Source organism: Notamacropus eugenii, chromosome 1 (assembly GCF_028372415.1).
Source record: "Notamacropus eugenii isolate mMacEug1 chromosome 1, mMacEug1.pri_v2, whole genome shotgun sequence".
NCBI lineage: Eukaryota > Metazoa > Chordata > Mammalia > Diprotodontia > Macropodidae > Notamacropus > Notamacropus eugenii.
In genome coordinates this window covers 278,908,671-278,926,243 of record NC_092872.1, presented here as the reverse complement: position 1 = coordinate 278,926,243, position 17,573 = coordinate 278,908,671, and the positions used below count along the sequence as shown (strand labels likewise).

The following is a 17,573-nucleotide window of genomic DNA, read 5'->3' as shown; positions in this document are numbered from 1 at the left end:
CTCCAGTACAAGCTTCCTGAGGCCAGGCCTCTCATATTTTCCTGTAATGCTTAGTGCCCAGCATAGTACCTTAAACCTGTTGGGACTTTGCAAGTGATTTCTGAGTCAGGTATTCAGCAAGCATTTATTAAAGGCCTTTAGGGTTGGCCTGTGAGTACAGGAAATACAGAGACAAAAATGAACCAGAGCGGAGTGGTCAATTAACAAAAATGAGCCTAGTCTTCATGGAGCTAAATTGGGGGGGTAGGGAATGAAGAGGAGAGAGTATGTATATTTATATATATAATGATATGGTGTAGAGTGCAGTGACTGAGCATTTAGGGTGAGGGTCAGATGTGACCTTGGGTAAGTCACTTCATTGTTCCCTGCCCTCCTCTCCTCACTCATGAAATGGGGATAATAACAGCACTTCCCTCTGGGGGTTGTTGTGAGGTGATACTTGTAAAGTGCTTGTCAGGGTGTCTGGCACGTAGTAAGGTCCCTTCCCCTTGTATATAAAAATAGCTAGGAGGATTTACGTCTGAGGGCACTGGCTGCTGAGGGAAGGGTCTAGAAAGACTTTGTGGAGAAGATGGTGCTTGCGCCGAACTGAATTCTTGTCTTGTTTCACGATGGAGAGGTTATAGTGAAGATAGAATGTTGGATTTTGTGACAGATAGCACACCATAGGGCTTCAAGCCAGGAGAGTCCTGGGTTCGAATCCAGGCTCTGCCACCTCCACTAGTGGCTTCCCTGAACATGGCCTTCTCCTCTGTAAATGACATGATGTACCTCAGTGGCCTTTCTGGTCCCTTGTGGCTCTAGGGGCCCTGTGAGAGGGAAGTGCAGGCCCTTAAGGTATGGTCTGGGTGACTTCTGAAGCCCGACCTTGGGGGCCGAGGGGTTGGGGGGCTCCTGTTGTAGGTCAGGCAATGCCCTCTGCTTCCCCTGGTTCTGAGGCTTTCTGAACTCTGGCGGCCAGGGCTGGATTCTGCTGCTTGGCCAGAAGGTGTCTTTGCTCTTGAATAGTGGAATCATTTCCCTCGTCTTTCTCTAGAAGATGCTCATTCCTGACAAAGAAGATGACTTGTTTTGGGGGCATTTCCTTCCTCCCCCTGGTTCTTCTGAGAATGGAGGTGGTAACTGTTGCCCCTTCAGAGGTGGCCAGGACTCCTTTCCCTGGTGGACACAGTGGAATAATGGGTCATTGCTTGTGACCACAAGAGGACGTTTCCACTTGAAATGAAACTGTGATTTCATTGGCCTCTGAAATCCTTGGTGAGGAAACTCCCTCCTTCCACACAAATTGTTGTCTTCTCTGTAACTTAAAGCCTCAGGGCCTTGCCTCATCCAGGAGAAGTCAAGTGACTTGATCAGGGGCACACAGCTAGGGTGGGTCAGGAGTGGAGGGGATTTCTGTATTTGTTATATTTATGGATGAGGAGACCCAAACCTAGGTTGTTTTGTCTACATGGCCAACTCTGACCCTACTATGTGGTCTTGCCTTGCTGGTGTCTTTAATAATAATAACAGTGGATAATTATTAATATAACAGTATTTATATAATTAATATTATTAATTATGTAATATAATATTTTAAACAATGACAGCTACCTATGTGACCCGGGCAAGTCACTTAAATGCTGTTTGCCTCAGTTTCTTTGTTTGTAAAATTGGGATAATAATAGCACCTACCTTCCAAGGTTATGATGAGGATCAAGTAAGATAGTCATTGTAAAGTGCTTAGCACAATGCCTGGCACCTAGTGAGAGCTATAAAATGCTAGCTAATAATAAGAACGTTAACATATTCATGTTTTCATGTGTTATCTTGTTTTGAGTGCACAACAGTCTCATTGCAGACAATACAGATATTACTGTTTCCTTTTTATAGTTGATGACCTGACCAAGGTCACACTGCTAATAATGTCAGGGGCAAGATTTGAATCCAGGACTTTCTGATCATGAATTCCTTATAGACATCATTTTCTTGGAACCTCTTAAAAGAACCATGTGATGGAGATACATAGTTGTTTTATTATCCCCCATTTTACGGGTGAGGAAAGGGAGGATCAGAGAAGTGAAGGGACTTCCTGGTTGTGACACTTAATAAATATCCGGGGTAGAATTGGAATCCAAGCCTTCCTGTCAGATCCAGCCCTCAGCTAAAACCCTGTGCCTCTGTTTCCCCTTGAGAGGGGCCTCCAGGTGAATGACTTATTGGCAAAGTCTGACTACAATGTAACTTACTGGGACAGAAGACCTAATTAATATGCAAATCCATTGCAAATAAACAGGTTGAGTAAAACTGAAGATCTTTGGGACTTGGAATCTGTCCACCTGGAGGTTGTGGTCACTTTGGCCTGGTTCTTTGGTTGGGGAATGGAGTTTTAATGCCAGGTATTTTCTCTCTAGCTCCGGGGAGATCAGGAGAGTACAGGCAGACTTGGGCTGGTGGCTGGCATGGAGAGTCTGAGATTTTGGCAGAAAGGATCTAGGCACCAAAGTGAGATGCTGCCTCTGTTGTTACAGGAGTCTTGTCTGTTTTTTGTCTGTGGACTTTTGGAAGACCCTTTGCTATGTCCTTGCCTACGTTGTAGCAGCAAGGACGGGCATGGATGTCACAGCCCTGGGTGGAAAAGCCATTCTGGCCAGTCTCTGCTCTCATCAGCCCATCCTTCCCCCAGGCTCAAGTCTAACCACGCTGATTTCCTGCTCATCACCCTTCAGTGGTCTTTGTTTCACTGCCAGTCATAGAGATGATAGATTCATCCCATGACGGTTGGTTTGGGAGGGATTTTATCTCAGTCCATTTCTTGCTTCAGCAACGTCTATGTTTGTGAACATTGAAGTTTTCCTCCTGAAACTTGCTTCTCCATCCCAGAAGTCTTGTCAAAATGCAACAAATGATCGATTCCTTTATAGAACTATGGACCTTTCTCCTAAACTGAGGTTGAAAAGTCCAGAGGGTAGAACCAGGAGAAGTTGGGGGATGTTGCTGAGAGGCAGATGTAGCCTTGATGCCAAAAAGACCTTCACCACTAGCAATGTCCCACAGTGGAATAAGTGGCCTTGGGAGGTGGCGATTTCCCCATCCTGAGCTTGGTGAGCCCCCCTGGTGTGTGGGAGTGGCCATTCTTGTTCAGGTATGAGTAGGTCCAGATGCTGCTGGGGTCCCTTCCAAATGAGACTCTATCTCATATACATTTGTCCATTTCGAGGAATGCTTTTGTACTGAAAACAATTATTTAAAACTTAAATCGATGGGTTGTGGCATAAGGAAAGAGTTACAAATACCAAAATCCATTGGAGAGAAGAGGAAGAGAGAGACAGTGAGGAGAGAGAAAGAGACAGTAGAGAGAGAGAGACAGTGAGAGGAGAGAAAGACAGTGAGAAAAGGAGAGACACACAGAGGAAGAGAGGGAGATGGGGTGAGGGGAGTGTACCCAGCTGCTTAGTCACTGCCTGCACCCCCCTGCTGACTTATCAGACTATTTACATGGAAGGCCTCTGGTGGGTGACACTAGAAATGTCAGTTTCTGGGGTGTCTCAGGCCACAAGGTACTCCATAATTGGACATTGATCGGAGTTTGTCAGGAAGCAAAGGGAATGGGCCTGCCTCCTACAGATAGGAAGCTGTTCCTTAGATCGCTCCTCAAGTCACCTTGACCTTGTGGCTATGTGTGTGTGTGTGTGTTGGGGGGAGGTAGGGCATCCCCAGGAGAATGGGGTGTGTATGTGTTATTTTGAGTTTTGTCCTTGCATCCTGTCCCCCCCCCCCCCCTTTTTTTATCAAAGCAGTTGGGATTAAGTGACTTGCCCCGAATCACACAGCTAGTAAGCATCAAGTGTCTAAGGTTGAATTTGAACTCAGGTCCTCCTGACTCCAAGGCCAATACTCTATCCACTATGCCAACTAGCTGCCCCCTGCCTTTCATTCCTTAGTGCAGTTCCTAGAGCCAGTGGATAAGGTGGCACAGTGGATGGAACTGTGAGCCGGGAGTCTGGAAGACTTATGCTCAAATCCAGCCTCAGACACTTGTTTCATCCTGGACAAGTCACACCTTATCTGCCTCAGTTCCCTCAACTGTAGCATGGGGATAGTAAGAGAATGCAGCTGGCAGCGTTGTTGTGATGGTCAAAGGAGAGGACAATTGTGAGAGCTCAGCACAGTGTCAGGCCCAGAGAGGGTGCTGAGTAAAATGCTTCTTCCCCTTCTCCTTTCTCTTCTCCTCAAGTCACCCCAGTTTTTGGCTCACAAGAAGGGCTCTCCAGACATGGTGAGTGGGAGAGGAGCCAAGATCAAGGAGCCAGTTTGGGGTAATAGGCAGAATGGGAAGGGAAGTCAGGGGAAATGAATCTGGAGAGGTAGGTGGCGGTCACATTGTGAAGGGCTTTGAATACCTAAGAAGGAGGAGTGTGTCCTTGGCCCCAAAGGTGATAGAGAGCCCCTAGAGCTCTTTGAGCACAGGAGGGGCCTGGGAGACATGGTATGCTTCATTTTGGTGGCTGTGGAGAGGCTGGGCTGGAGATGGAGGCTGGACTGTGGCGCGTTGTGATGTTCCGGGCCAGATGTGGCCTGGGTCTTTTCTCCTCTCTTCTAAGAATGCATGCCCTCCCACAGCCCCTTGGGATCAGACCTGTACTCACTCTCCAGATCTCCAGCCTGGTTGCTTCCTGTGCCAAGTCCCAGCTTTACATTTTCTAAGTTGACATGTACATGAAATACAAAACGGTGTGGCAAGGGGAGCAGCACTGCGAGGGGAATGATGCAACAAGGGGAGCTCCTTCAAATGCCAGGTGGCTACTTAGGGCCGTTGGCATTTGGGAGCTGACATTTACTCATGACTTAATTGGATTTCTGCCTTCATTGGCCAGATTACTTGGCACCATTTCAAGGAAATTGTAAATATGTGGAAGCGCTGTTGCTATCAAGGGCAGAGATGTAAGTGTGTGGTGTGTGGGCAAGACTTTCTAAAGCCACCTACATGCTAAGTAAATGGACCAGGCCTTCTCTTCTGAGGCTGAACCTGCCTCTTCCCCTCCTGCTGATGGTTTTGTACATGGGGCCTTGGTTAAGTCATAGATCAAAGCTTGGCAGGGGAGGGGGCAAAAGGAGTCCCTCCTGCCCCTTCCCCCTCCTTGAGAAGGCAAGCAGTTTGATAGAGGTTAGACAGGTGCAGTCATGTAAAACATATTTCCAAAATATGAAGAAATTGAATAGAAGTGAATATTATGAGATAGGGGAGGCAGAGGCAGACAACAAATCTTTCCTGTGAAAGTGTTTCTGGTTGAGTGGGCCTGCAAGCACTAAGTATAGCAGCTACAAAGGCCAGTGGGGTCTTGGACTGCACGGAGGGCGTGGCATCCAGATAGGATCTGCCCTGTTCACGTCATAGCTGGAATTACAGTGTGTGAAGGGTTAGGTGCCATCTTTTAAGAAGGACAAGAACCTGAGGGGCTGAGTGCGGAGCTGACCAACCAGAATGGAGAATATACTGTACACCTCCGGGTACTAATCTGAAGAGAAGGAGAGGGATCCTGATGGTGGTTTACAAGTGATTGTCCTGCAGGAGAAGGATTGGTTTCAAGGGGCAGAAATAGGGGCAGTGGGTTCTCAGGAGTCAGGCTGAGACCTGACCGAAGGACGTCTCAAATATGAGAGCTATTCCACAGAGGTTTGGGGTGCCATGAAGAGTAGTGAGCTCCCTTTCTCTGGAGGTATTCAAACTGAAGGTGGGTGGGCCCCTGTCGGGGAGATGGTAGAAATGACTCCTGCTCTGTTCTGTCTTAGACTAGATAATAATAACTGGTGTTGGATGGCCTTTGAGACGCCTTCCCTTTCTGAGGCTATAATACTGTGGGACTGAGTTAACCCCAGGCAAGGGAGATAGATATTTAACATTGCATAGAAACCTTTAAGCCTTTATTATAGAATTTCATTATAGAATTTCTATTATTTATTATAGAATTTCTACAAATACCAACATTTGGGCCATAACTGGTATAACTCCTAATGGATGAAAATGAAAAATTTACCATGCCCTTAATAAATAAATAGTAGCATTTAAAAATCACAAGCTCGTAGTTAATAAGTGTTTGAATAGATGTACAAAATTCATTTCAGAAGCATGATTTAACTTGAGAGAGGTGGATAGAGGGCCAACCCTGGAGTCAAGTTGTTCTGGGTTCAAGCCCTGCCACGTGACCATCAGAAAGCTCTGGGGAGCTGTTGATCTGCCTTAGTGGATGGCATTTCCACAGTGAAAGTTCTGAACTCGGTTGAAATTACAGATCCCGGCCAAAGCCATTTTAGATTGCTGTGGGTCAGGTTGTAGGTGTATTAGAACAACAAAAAACAGCCTGTTTCCTCAAAGATGACCTGAACAACTTACAGGCAGGTGTATGTAGTATTTTGTTGGGCAAAAGCATTTCTCCACTCTCCAACTTCTCAGCTCCCTCCTGCCCTGGTGGCAGCATGGGAAGTGAATGTGCTTGTCCTCTGTGGATGCTGGTTCCCTTGAGAGGGCTTGGGATAGGGATCCATGGAGTTTTACAGCCAGGGTGAATTCAGAGCTAACCAGAGCTCACAACTCCATGTCCTTAGACAAACCAGCCTGGTTTTGATTTCCAGAGACAGGGTGGAAGGAAACTGGAAGTCAGCTTGACCGTTGTAGCTTTCTCATGGTAACTAGTATAGCTTTGTGTTATGGGAAGAATGGGCAGTCCTGGCTATGTCTTCAGGGCAGTGGGATGTCCTGGAGGCTTCCGAGGCATGGGAGGCCCAGGCACTCTGAACAGCAGGGTTAGATCTGCCCTTTTATCTGAGAATTGTTACTGTCTCACTATGTGGCTGGATCAGTCCTGGGTCACTGAAGTGGAGGAGGCCAGTGGAGGCCTGCCATGATCTGAGTCCTCTGGGTAGTTGGAAAGGTCAGGGCCAAAGGTTCATGGTCTTGTTTTCTGCTGGATTCCACCTGGTGTGTGTTTGTGAGTTTTCTTCCCCACCCCACCCCCAAGATCCATTTTTCACGCAACTGGCAACACACTCTTCCTAAAGCCCAGATGTGACCATGTCACTCTACAGCTCAGGAAGCTGCAGTGACTCCCTATGTCCCTCACTGAAATTTTATCCTGTCTCCAGCTTACTTCATATTTCACCTTTCACATCCTCTACGTTTCAGCCAAATTGGAATCGTGGTGGTAGTTCACTGATTACCTCTTTGCCTTTGCCAAGGCTGTGCCCCCTGCCTTGTGTGCATTGCTTTCTGAGCTCAGTTTATGGATTCCAGTGGGTGTACGTTGACCTTCCTTCATCAAAATAATCATGCCTCGCCTTTCTGTTGTCAAGTTTCCTTCTCTAGTGGAATGTGAGACTGGAATTGTTCTCTGTTTTTGTCTTTTCATTGCTAACAAGTCACCAAGCAGTTAATAAGTGGCTGCTTGTGCCATGCTATGGATACAAGGAAGGGCAAAAGACAGTTGCTTCTCTCAAGGAGCTCTCAGCCTAATGACTGGCACTTAAAACTCTCCCACCCGCATACATTTGGCACTTAGAAGATGCTTGTTGCATTAACCTTTATGGCTATTTTCTACTACAATGAATATTTTCTCAACTGAAGTAGAATTAACTCTAATAACAACACTGTACTGTACCCCCAAACCCTCTTACTAACCTACCTGCGTGGTTCTCTGTTTTGCTTCCAGAGTGTGGACAGCTCCGTCTCTCCCTTCCTGGGCCATGCTACCCAGGAACACCTTGTGGAGTGTTAGTAGCCGGTAGTATTCTGTCAAGAGAAAGAAAGGATCCTCCCTCGAATGTGAGTAAAGATTTCTGAGACATTTGAGAAACTTTTATTGAATTGCCTGTTTCTTGCTGTCTTTTTCAGAGTACAACATTTGAAATTCCTTGTTTGACAGAAGTCTGAGTATGCACATTCATGGGGTTGTTCTCCCTACAATGGATGTGAATAGTGCACAAAGTCTATGCCTAGTGAATGTTAAAAACATTTTGTGATGGTGGTTTTGTACCTCGGTGCTTGGGGCCGGTGGGGCTTGTGTTCCCCTCCTTTGGCAACTCCCTTTGTGGGTACTGGCTGTCACATTTCTATACCTTTTCTTTTGTGAGGTTTGTGGCCATAGGCCTTCCTTGCTGTTTCATGTTTCAGGATGTCCAAGGATGCCATCAAAAGGGGTGCCTTCTCCCAACACAGATAACCGAACTCCTCCTCAGTGGAGTCCATGGTCTTTCTGTGACAGTTTCTGAGACTGAAAAATTCATCACTTATGCTGTAGCCCAATTGGGAGATGAACTTTCTTTTTTCCAAAGTAAGTTTTATTGATGTATTTTTTACTTTTATAGCACAATCATATTTAGATGTTTTTCCTCATGACTGTTACCTCTGAAGTGAACCTTCCCATGTAACAGAGAAACACAGTCAAGCCAAAACAAGGGAAACGGATCTCTTATGATGATGTATGTACCATGTGGTTCCTGTAGCCTCTCACCTTCCTGAGGAGGGGAGGGAAACATAGATTTCATTATCTGTTCTCTAGAACCAAAAAGTGTTTATTATTTAATTATTTATTTATGATTATTTTATGATTATTTTTATTAAAATTTGTTGTAACTTTTCAAAAATTGGCTTCCTTTTAGGGGTGTGTGCGTGTTGAGTGTGCTTCTGAACACAGGTCAGCTGTTCACTAGATGAGAAGTGGGTAGACACAACGAGTCCTGATCTTGTAATAATGCCACAGATGACAACAACAGCTCACGCTTATACAGCACTTTATGGTTTTAAAAGCACTTTTTACGTGCTAATTTGTTTCCTAACAGCCCTGTGAGCTAGGGGTTATTCTCACTTAACAGATATGGAAACTGAAGTAGTGAGAGGTAAAGTGGCCTGCCATACAGCTGGAGGGTGTTTGGGGCAAGATTCCAACCCAAGTTCTTCCTTCCTGTGCTCTCTCCACTGGGCTCTCTTTGGGTTTCTTCCATGGCCCTTGGAGGCACCAGGAGGAGCCTGCAGTGCTGTGCCCTATGAGAAGGAGCTGAGGACAAACGTCTCTGGAAGGCCAGGAGAGGGGGTGCTTGCTAGAGCTGCCTGAAGATAGAGGAAGGGAGGGGCGGAGGTAGGGTGCCGCCTTTGCCAGAAAGTTGAAAACAACCCAGAAACCAAATGCAAAGTTGAGGTTTGTGTGTGCAGATCAACATTGGAGACGTTCATCATGGTGGCAAAGCTGAGGTAACCAGAGGATCTGAGTCTGGAGTCCCATTCAAATGAGGTGTTGTAATAATTCTAACCTCCCCTCCTCTCAGTAATAGCTGGTATTTCCGTAGAACTCTGAGGTGCGCCAAATGCGTTTTACCAGTATTATAACACTTTATCCTGGAAAGAGTCCTGGCAGATGGAGGAGACTGAGGCACAGAAAAATTTAGTGACTTAGGCAGTGTCACACAGCTAGGAAGCATCAGGGGCAGGATTCAGGCTTGGGTTTTCCTGATTCCAAGGCTAGGATTCTCTCTGCTATGGTGCTCAGCTGTCTTTGAGGTGAGAGGTGGGCAGGCCACTCCTCATGTCTAAAGTCGGCTTGTTTTTGGTACCTCTGGAGAGGCGGGGAAACAGCTGGAGACAGCAGTCTTCCCACAAAACCTTCCTGTCCTTGGCAGGGTTGGGCCATGGCTTGTATAGGTGTAGGGGGTGGAGTGGGTGGGGCTCTCAGGAGTGGCTCTTTGCTTTCCTATCTCTCTTAGGATGGGTGGTAGTCACTGGTGATTGACTGACTCAAGACCAAAGATGGGGGTGGGGGAGGCAATTAAATTTTCCAGAAAAGGCAGGCATTATTGTTCCCATCTTATGGGTGAAGAAACTAAATTTCAGAGAAATTCATAATTCATATTAATCAATCTAGACTTAGAAGGGAGCTCAGAGACCTTGTAGTCTAACCCCCTTTCCTCATTTATGAGTAAGGAGATTAAGACCTAGAGAGGCTGAGAGAGGCAAAGGTCTCACAGATAGTAAACTGCCCCCTCTAAAGTCAGAGCCAGCGTTTAAGTGACTTACCCAGGGTCACACAATCAAGAAACAGCCAACATTCAGCATTTTCTTAATCTGGGAACAGATGGACACATGGACAGTCTTTCGATGGATCGTAAGATATGGGTGTAGGAGTAGTGACCTAAGGAATTAAATAGTTAATAAGTAGAGTGAGTTGTGCTAGACTCTAGATTCCAGAAGGGTAAGGGCTCTATTTTTCTTTAAAATTTTTTATTGTTTTCTTCTTTTATTTTCCTATCACCAGCATTTTTGTATGTACTGCTCTCTTCTACCAGCATTGAATCCTCCCCTGTCATAGCAATAGCAGTTAATTAAAGCCGGTGATTTAAGGATCATGTCTGAGTATGGCGCATTCGTCATCTGTAGTCCCCCACCTCTCTTCTCAGAGGATGGTCTGTTTCGTTAAATATTTTGTGGTCTTTGCACTAATTCAGAGTTTGGCTTCCCTGTACTGCCCTTGCCCCTGCTCTTTCTCCTGGTTCTGCTTTCTTCACCCCGAATCTGTTCATCCCAATCTTCTGGGGCTGTATCTTTTTGTTTTAATCCCCCATCTCACTTGGCCTGGGCCTCATATGTAGCAGGTTCTCAATTACCATGTATTGAAGGAGTGAAGTTTACTGAGGGACCTTGTGAAGGTGTTTCTAAAGGACCCTTGGAGACCATGCCTGATAACATCCAGTGGTCTTCTGAGGTGCCATCCACTGCCAGGGCATAATGCCACAGAAGGCTACTTGAAATTCTGATTAATGTCTGCCCTGGGGGTTCTTCGCCTTCTCCGTGGTGTTGATTTCTTTGGCCAACTAGTGAAGCCTGGGGAGCATTTCTATAATGTTTTTAAATGCATAAAATAAAAACTATCAGATTAAAGAAGGAAACCGATTATATTGAAATATAGTTATCCAAATACTTTTTAAAAGAAACTCAACCAAACTGATTCCCCCAAGGTTAAGAACTCCTGGTGTAGGCAAGGGATGGGACCTAGGCCTGGCCAAGCCCTTTGGAACTCCATGGTGCACGTGAAGCCTGGCCAAACCAGCCTCACATTGTAGTGGTCTTAAGTAAGATAAGGCCTGCCAGCAAGAGTAGTAACTGGTCATAAAGCTTGAGGTGAAGTAAGCTGGCCCTGGGACTTCCTTGGGTCCTTCTCCCTCCATCAGCTTTCTCACGGTCGAGGAAAGCTCGCCCAGCTTCTCTGATTTCAGTGTGTAGCCTGCCTGGGGTGGTTATGCCCAGGGTTTTGTAATCAGGACAAAACAGTCACTTGTGGTTGGAGGTGTCCCGGGCTTTCCAAAGGTGTGCCTTGGGTTACAAGAGCTGACAGGGCCTTACCAAGCTGGTGTTTTTTAGTAGACACTGGGGATACTCTCTCTGTTGTTTGTGCTAAACTGGGGGAGCTCCTCCTGATCAGGGGATACGGTCTGCACTGTGAAGGGTGATTCTGGACCCATCCTTAGAGGCTGAGGATGCCAGTGCTGGGCTGGGCGGGGCTAGGCTCCCATGAAAAGGGGAGCTCCTTGCAGGCAGGCATCTTTGAGTGAATGACAGAGTAAGTGCTTCATAGTTCTAGCCCTTGACTGTAAGGGCAGGATGGAGTAAGCCCTAAGGAAATGCTTTCCATCCCAAGGAGAGGGTCTTGGAAAGCTCATTCTGAGTGGTGACTGGATATGCTTTCAGAGGTGGTTTGGGGTGGCTTTTTGGAAAATGAAAATAAGAAAAATGGATTGGTGGCCATTGTTCATGGAAGCAGGTTGTCAGCAGAAAGAGGAAAGGATTGTCTGAGTTTGCACCAAACACGATTTAGTCCCACAAAGTTGCTTTGGTTGCTGTTAGAAATGTCTTTGGGACTTTGTGGATCAGGAGGAAAGGGGAAATTCAGAATTTGGGAGCAGAGGAGGGTGTGTGTGTGTGTGTGTGTGTGTGTGTGTGTGTGTGTGTGTGTGTGTGTGTGTGTGTGTGTGTGTGTGTGTAAAAGAGAGACAGATGGGGGAGTACAAGAAAGGAGAGAGAAAGGTGGGGGAGAGAGAGAAGGGTGAAGAGGGAGATGGGGAGGGAGAGGGGAAGAGGTGGGGAGAGAAGGGAGAGATAAGTAGAGGAAGGAAGGGAGGAGAGAAGGAGATAGAGTGTGTCCCACAATGAATATTTCTTTCCTCCAACACCCTTAGCAATCCATACCTCTAATACAATTGACATTTTTAAAAAAGCAGTTTATTTTATTTTCAGTTCCAAATCTTTTTCCTCCCTCCTTCTTGTATACCTTCTCCCCCCAAGAGGCAAGAAAAACAGAGCTCATTCAAATATATGTGGTCATGGCATATTGTTTTTTAAAAATAGATATTTTATTGGTATGTTTTGCTATTGTTAAACCCAGATTTTCCCCTGTATCATTCCTCTCTCTCCTACCCTGAGTATTTCTGGTGTATTGCTTTAAAAAAAATCTAAACATAAATTGTTATTGCTTGGTGAATTTTTTTTTTTTAATTTGGAGTTAGGGATTCTGGGAGTTACGTTGAATGCTGGTTCTTCTACCATATTCTAACAAGTAACTAAATACCTTTAACAGTTGAAGCACCTACTATGTGCCAAGCACCTGATAGCTATATGGTAGCCAATGCTTGTATAGCACTTAAATTTCCAAAGTGCTTAATATCAAAATTTCCCTTTGATGTTGACATGTTGGGAGCACAAGTTCTCTTATCCCTATTTTATAGGTGTAGAAATTGAGGTTCCAAGAAATTCAATGATTTCTCTGTGGTCTGACAGCTTAGAAGACTGGAGACATGGCACTTGAACCCAGATCTCATTGCCTTACGCTGTCTCCAAAATAAGGTTTTCAGTGGAAATAAAACTGCAATGGCAGACTGGGGAGTTGGTCCTCTGACTTTCAAAGAGTGTTTTCCATTTTCTGATTAGCTATAGTGTCCGTAGATACGTGGGTGCCGTGTGTCCATCCTTCAGGTGTATGTGATGCTTACTTTGATCTGGCTGCAATGAATAAACAGGCAAACATGTTTTAGCTTGGCTTCATTATTGTTTCCTGACGATGCCTGGAAAAGGTGGAACTCCAACCTGGGGCTCTCTCTCTCCCTAGACCTCTAAAGGGCTTCTTCCACCTTACTCTCATCATTTGTACTTGGATCCAGGCTGGGCACTGCCACGCCCTGCCCCCCCCCCCCCCCCCCCCCCGGCCCCGCTCGGTCCATGAACAAGATCCTCCATCATTCAAGCTCCAGACATTCGCCCCCAGCCTCGGAGTGCTCCCCCTCCCCACCCCTGTAATTACTGACCTCCCTGGCTTCCTTTCAGTCCCAACTAAAATCCCTGTCCTCCAGGAAGCCCTCCTCAGTCCCTCTTAGTCCCAGGACCTTCCTCCTCCAAATAATCCCTTTCTGTCCTGTCTGGAGCTTGGTTGTGTATGTTTGTTTGTATGTTGTCTCCCTCCTTAGATTGTGAGCTCCTGGAGTCAGGACCTGAGTTCAAAATCCGCCTCTGGCGCTCACTGGCTATATTAAGATGGGCACATGCCTGATGGGCATCATACCTGCAGCGTTTGTGTCAGCTGGGCTCAGCTGCTGTAATGCAGGGAAAGCATTTTGTGAACCATAAAATATTATGTAAATGGCATATTAAATTGATAACAATGAATGATGGTGGAGTTGGATGAACTAAGCTGCAGAGGAGGAGGGAAGATGGAACGTTGACCCTTGGGGCTGGTGGGCTGCTCTCCAGAATGGAAGGCAGTGTTTCTGGCAATGCGGCATTGTTTCCTGGCTGGGCCATGCACTGAATGACCATTCCTCCTCAGAACTTGGCTTATGGAGGAAGTGAACTGAGGCCCAAGGGAGGATGGACCGCAAAAGTAGGCTGACCTGCCTCTTTGGGCTCAATAAATTGAGTACCCTAGATTTGTAGGTAGGTAATTTAACCTGGGGTCTGGTGCTTTGGTCTCTCATCCAAAAAAAGAATTCTCTAGATTTGTTCTAAAACACGTTGCTATGGGGAAACTCATGCTGTTTTTTAAGAAGCCCTTGGTTTCCAAGGCCTGGTGCTGCTTCACACAGGGAGCTATTTTTGGAGAAGCAACCGTTGGCACTGAGTGGCCCAGCTCCAAGGAAGGCGGAACCACGGGGCATCCACTGACTTCTCTGGGTTTGGTGGCTTTTGCACATTGGTCCCCTCTCTGGCCCTGGCCCTGGCCCTTTCATGGCCAGATTTGGGCCTTTGGTCATGGTATTGTGGGATTGGAGAGTTTGCTCTTCTTTCTCCTCATAGGAGAGGACAGGGAGGTGATGTAGGGGGAAGAAGCATGGAGTTTGGAGAGACGTGGGTTCAGATCCTGCTTTTGAGACTTATTATCTATGTTTTTTCTGGCAAATTTGAGATGTAGTTTCTCCTTTGGTGAAATGAGGATAAGAATAGTCTCCATCTCCCAGATCCATCTGTTGTGAGGATCCAATGAGAAGACAGCAGAAAGTGCTTTGGAAATCTTAGTCTGCAAGTGTTAGCAGCAGGAAGGGTTTTGTGAGTGAGTGATTGGGTAGGTGCTGAGGGAATAATGACCAAGGGGAGAGAAGTCAATCCCTGATGGCTCAGAGACCTTCCTAGAGGGGGAGCCCTGCCCCATCCTTGGGAGCACTCCCCATCTGAGCTGCCCTTTGGGCCCCACCAGTTGGTTCTCAATGACTGCTGGGGCCTCTCACGGGCTGCTGATGGCTGATGAACAGGCCTGTTCAGCACCTGGTTTCACCAGGATCTTGTGTCCCTTCAACACCTGAGTTTGCTGTGTGAGCGGAAAAGAGAGCCAACCGTGAATTCTTTACAAGCTACCCTGACTTTGCCAAATGCTGGTGGGATGGGGGTGTCTTAGCTCACTGGCAGGGCCTTGTCTTGGCCGAGTAGTCAGTCAGCAAGCTCTTACTTATTAAGACTCCTCCACAGTATGGAAATCTGTTTTGCATGACTTCATGTGCATAAATGATATCCCATTACCTGCCTTCTCCAGGGGTGGGAGGGAGAGAATTTGGACTCAAAATTTTAAAAAATGAATGTTAACATTTTTACATGTAATTTGGAAATTTTTAACAAAGTAAGGGGTTATTTAAAAAGGGCTTATTGCATGCTGTTACTGGAGATACAAGGAAAGGCAAAAACCCAGAGCCCAGTGAATGAGACAGACAATATTCAGACAGCCATGTTTTTGGTTTTGACAGGCGGGTCACAGACTAACAAAGCAGATCTGATTCTAACGTTGTTCCTCATTATCTTTTAACAGAATTCTTCCTCCCTCCCTTCCTTCTTTCCTTCCTCTTTCTTTCTCTTTCTTTCTTTCTTTCTTTCTTTCTTTTTCTTTCTTTCTTTCTTTCTCTTTCTTTCTTTCTTTCCTTCTTTCCTTCTTTCCTTCTTTCTTTCTTTCTTTCTTTCTTTCTTTCTTTCTTTCTTTCTTTCTTTCTTTCTTTCTTTCTTTCTTTCTTTCTTTCTTTCTTTCTTTCTTTCCTTCCTTCCTTCCTTCCTTCCTTCCTTCCTTCCTTCCTTCCTTCCTCCCTCCCTCCCTCCCTCCCTCCCTCCCTCCCTCCCTCCCTCCCTCCCTCCCTTCCTTCCTTCCTTCCTTCCTTCTACCTTGTAGAGTGTAATTTTTCTTTGTAGAGTCCCAGAAGGTCCTGCCTAATAAATACAATAAAAGAAAGTTCTTATTTCCCAACAACAAGTGGAGTATGATTAACATGTTCACCATTCTCTTGTTGGCAGTTGGTTTAACCACGTCGGCAAAGGCTCACAGCAGGTGGATTCACACTAAAGTGTGACTGCTGTGAGATTATCTCCCCTGCCCTCCCACCCCCAAGTAGACATTCCTTCTCCTTCTCCTGCCTCTTCCGTTTCTTTGGACAGGCTGTTACCAAGCCCAGAGTGCTCTCCTGCCTCATCTAAACCTCTTGGAATATCTTCCTTGTCTTCTCAACTCAGTCCCCAGCTCCCAGAGGTGCCTTTCCTAGCCCTTTCCCCCTCCTTGTTAGCTTTTTCCACCTTGAAAATATTTGTATTTACTTTGTATTAGGCAGCCAGGTGACACCATAGTGCACGTAGAGCCAGGCCTGGAGTCAGAAAGACTCATCTTCTTGAGTTCAAATCTGACCTCAGGCACTTCCAAGCTGAGTGACCTTGGGTAAGTCACTTCACCGTATTTGCCTTAGTTTCCCCATTTGTAAATGAGCTGGAGAAGGAAATGGCAAGCCACTCGGGTATCTTTGTGAAGAAAACCCCAGAATGGAGTCATGAAAAGTTGGACACAACCGAAGCTACTGAACAGTATTTTGTATCAACTTCTGTGTGTAAACATTTTCTCCTTCTAGAAAGCAGATTATAAACTCCTTGAGGGTGTGGGCTATTTTATTTTCATCGTGGTATTTCCAACACCGCCTCTGGTACCCAGTAGATGCCAAATAAATATTGGTTGCATTGAACTGATACATGCATGAATGAAAAACATGAATTAATCTTTTACTACAGTGCAGATGAGTCCAATGTTGAGACCTTTCTGAAAGAAGGAGGGAAGCAAGCCCTCCCCGGGGCACAGTCGCAGTGGGACTTCTCTGGCCTCATTGTGGTCACCGAGGGCCAGCTTTGACTGAGAGATTTCAGGTCTCTTTCTGTGCCTTTTGGAAGGTCATCCAGTCCTGTAAAGCCACTCAAGGGTCATTCCACACTCGACAGGCATTTCCTAATTGTCGGTGTCCGACGTTCCTGCCCTGGGCACTCAGCTTCCGATACTGATCCTTAGCCATCCCTGCTGTGTGGACCTGGCTGAGCTTCAGACACAGCTGCCTACTTTGGCAAAGACTGTCAGAGTGAGCTGAGATGAAAGCAACCTATTTCTACAGGTATCAGTAAATATTTTGTCAGACTTGTAATCATAAGGTTTTAAAAATATTTATTTATTTATAGTTTTCAACAGTCACTTTTATAAAATTTTGAGTTGTAAATTTTCTCCCCCTCCTTTCTCTCCCTGCTCCCCAAGATGGCATGTGATCTGATATAGACCATGCATGTACAGTCATAGTAAACATATATCCACATTAGTCTTGTTGTAAAGAAGAATTAGAACCAAAGGGAAAAACCATGAGAAAGAAAAAAAACAATAACAAAAAAGGAAAAATAGTATGTTTCAATCTGCATTCAGACTCCAGTGTTCTTTCTCTGGATGCAAATAACATTTTCCATCATGAGTGTAGGAATTGTCTTAGATCGTTGAATTGCTAAGAAGAGCTAAGTCTGTCAAAGATGGCCATTGTACAACGTTGCTGTTACTATGTCCAATATTTTCCTGGTTCTACTCACTTCACTCAGCATCAGTTCATACAAGTCTTCTCAGGTTTTTCTGAAGTCCATCTGCTCATCATTTCTTATGGAACAATTGTATTTCATTGCATTCATATACCATAACTTGGTTCAGCCATTCCCCAACTGATGGGCATTCCCTCAATTTCCAATTCTTGGCCACTCTACAAAGAGCTTCTATATATATTTTTGTAGATGTGGGTGCTTT

The 17,573-nt window shown here is 45.7% G+C and overlaps 1 protein-coding gene across 3 annotated transcripts in view; it reads left to right on the top strand.

Moving 5' to 3' along the window:
* The window catches only part of LOC140517570 (uncharacterized), a 108,887-nt gene that overhangs the window by 30,447 nt on the left and 60,867 nt on the right, over nt 1-17,573 (top strand). For 2 of the 3 annotated variants that reach the window (XM_072628938.1, XM_072628939.1), the window contains 2 exons: nt 7,686-7,798; nt 8,147-8,306. In XM_072628938.1, the coding sequence (XP_072485039.1) occupies nt 7,686-7,798; nt 8,147-8,306 (273 nt within the window). The remainder of the gene's footprint in view (nt 1-7,685; nt 7,799-8,146; nt 8,307-17,573) is intronic. The other variant, XM_072628940.1, reaches the window with a different exon arrangement.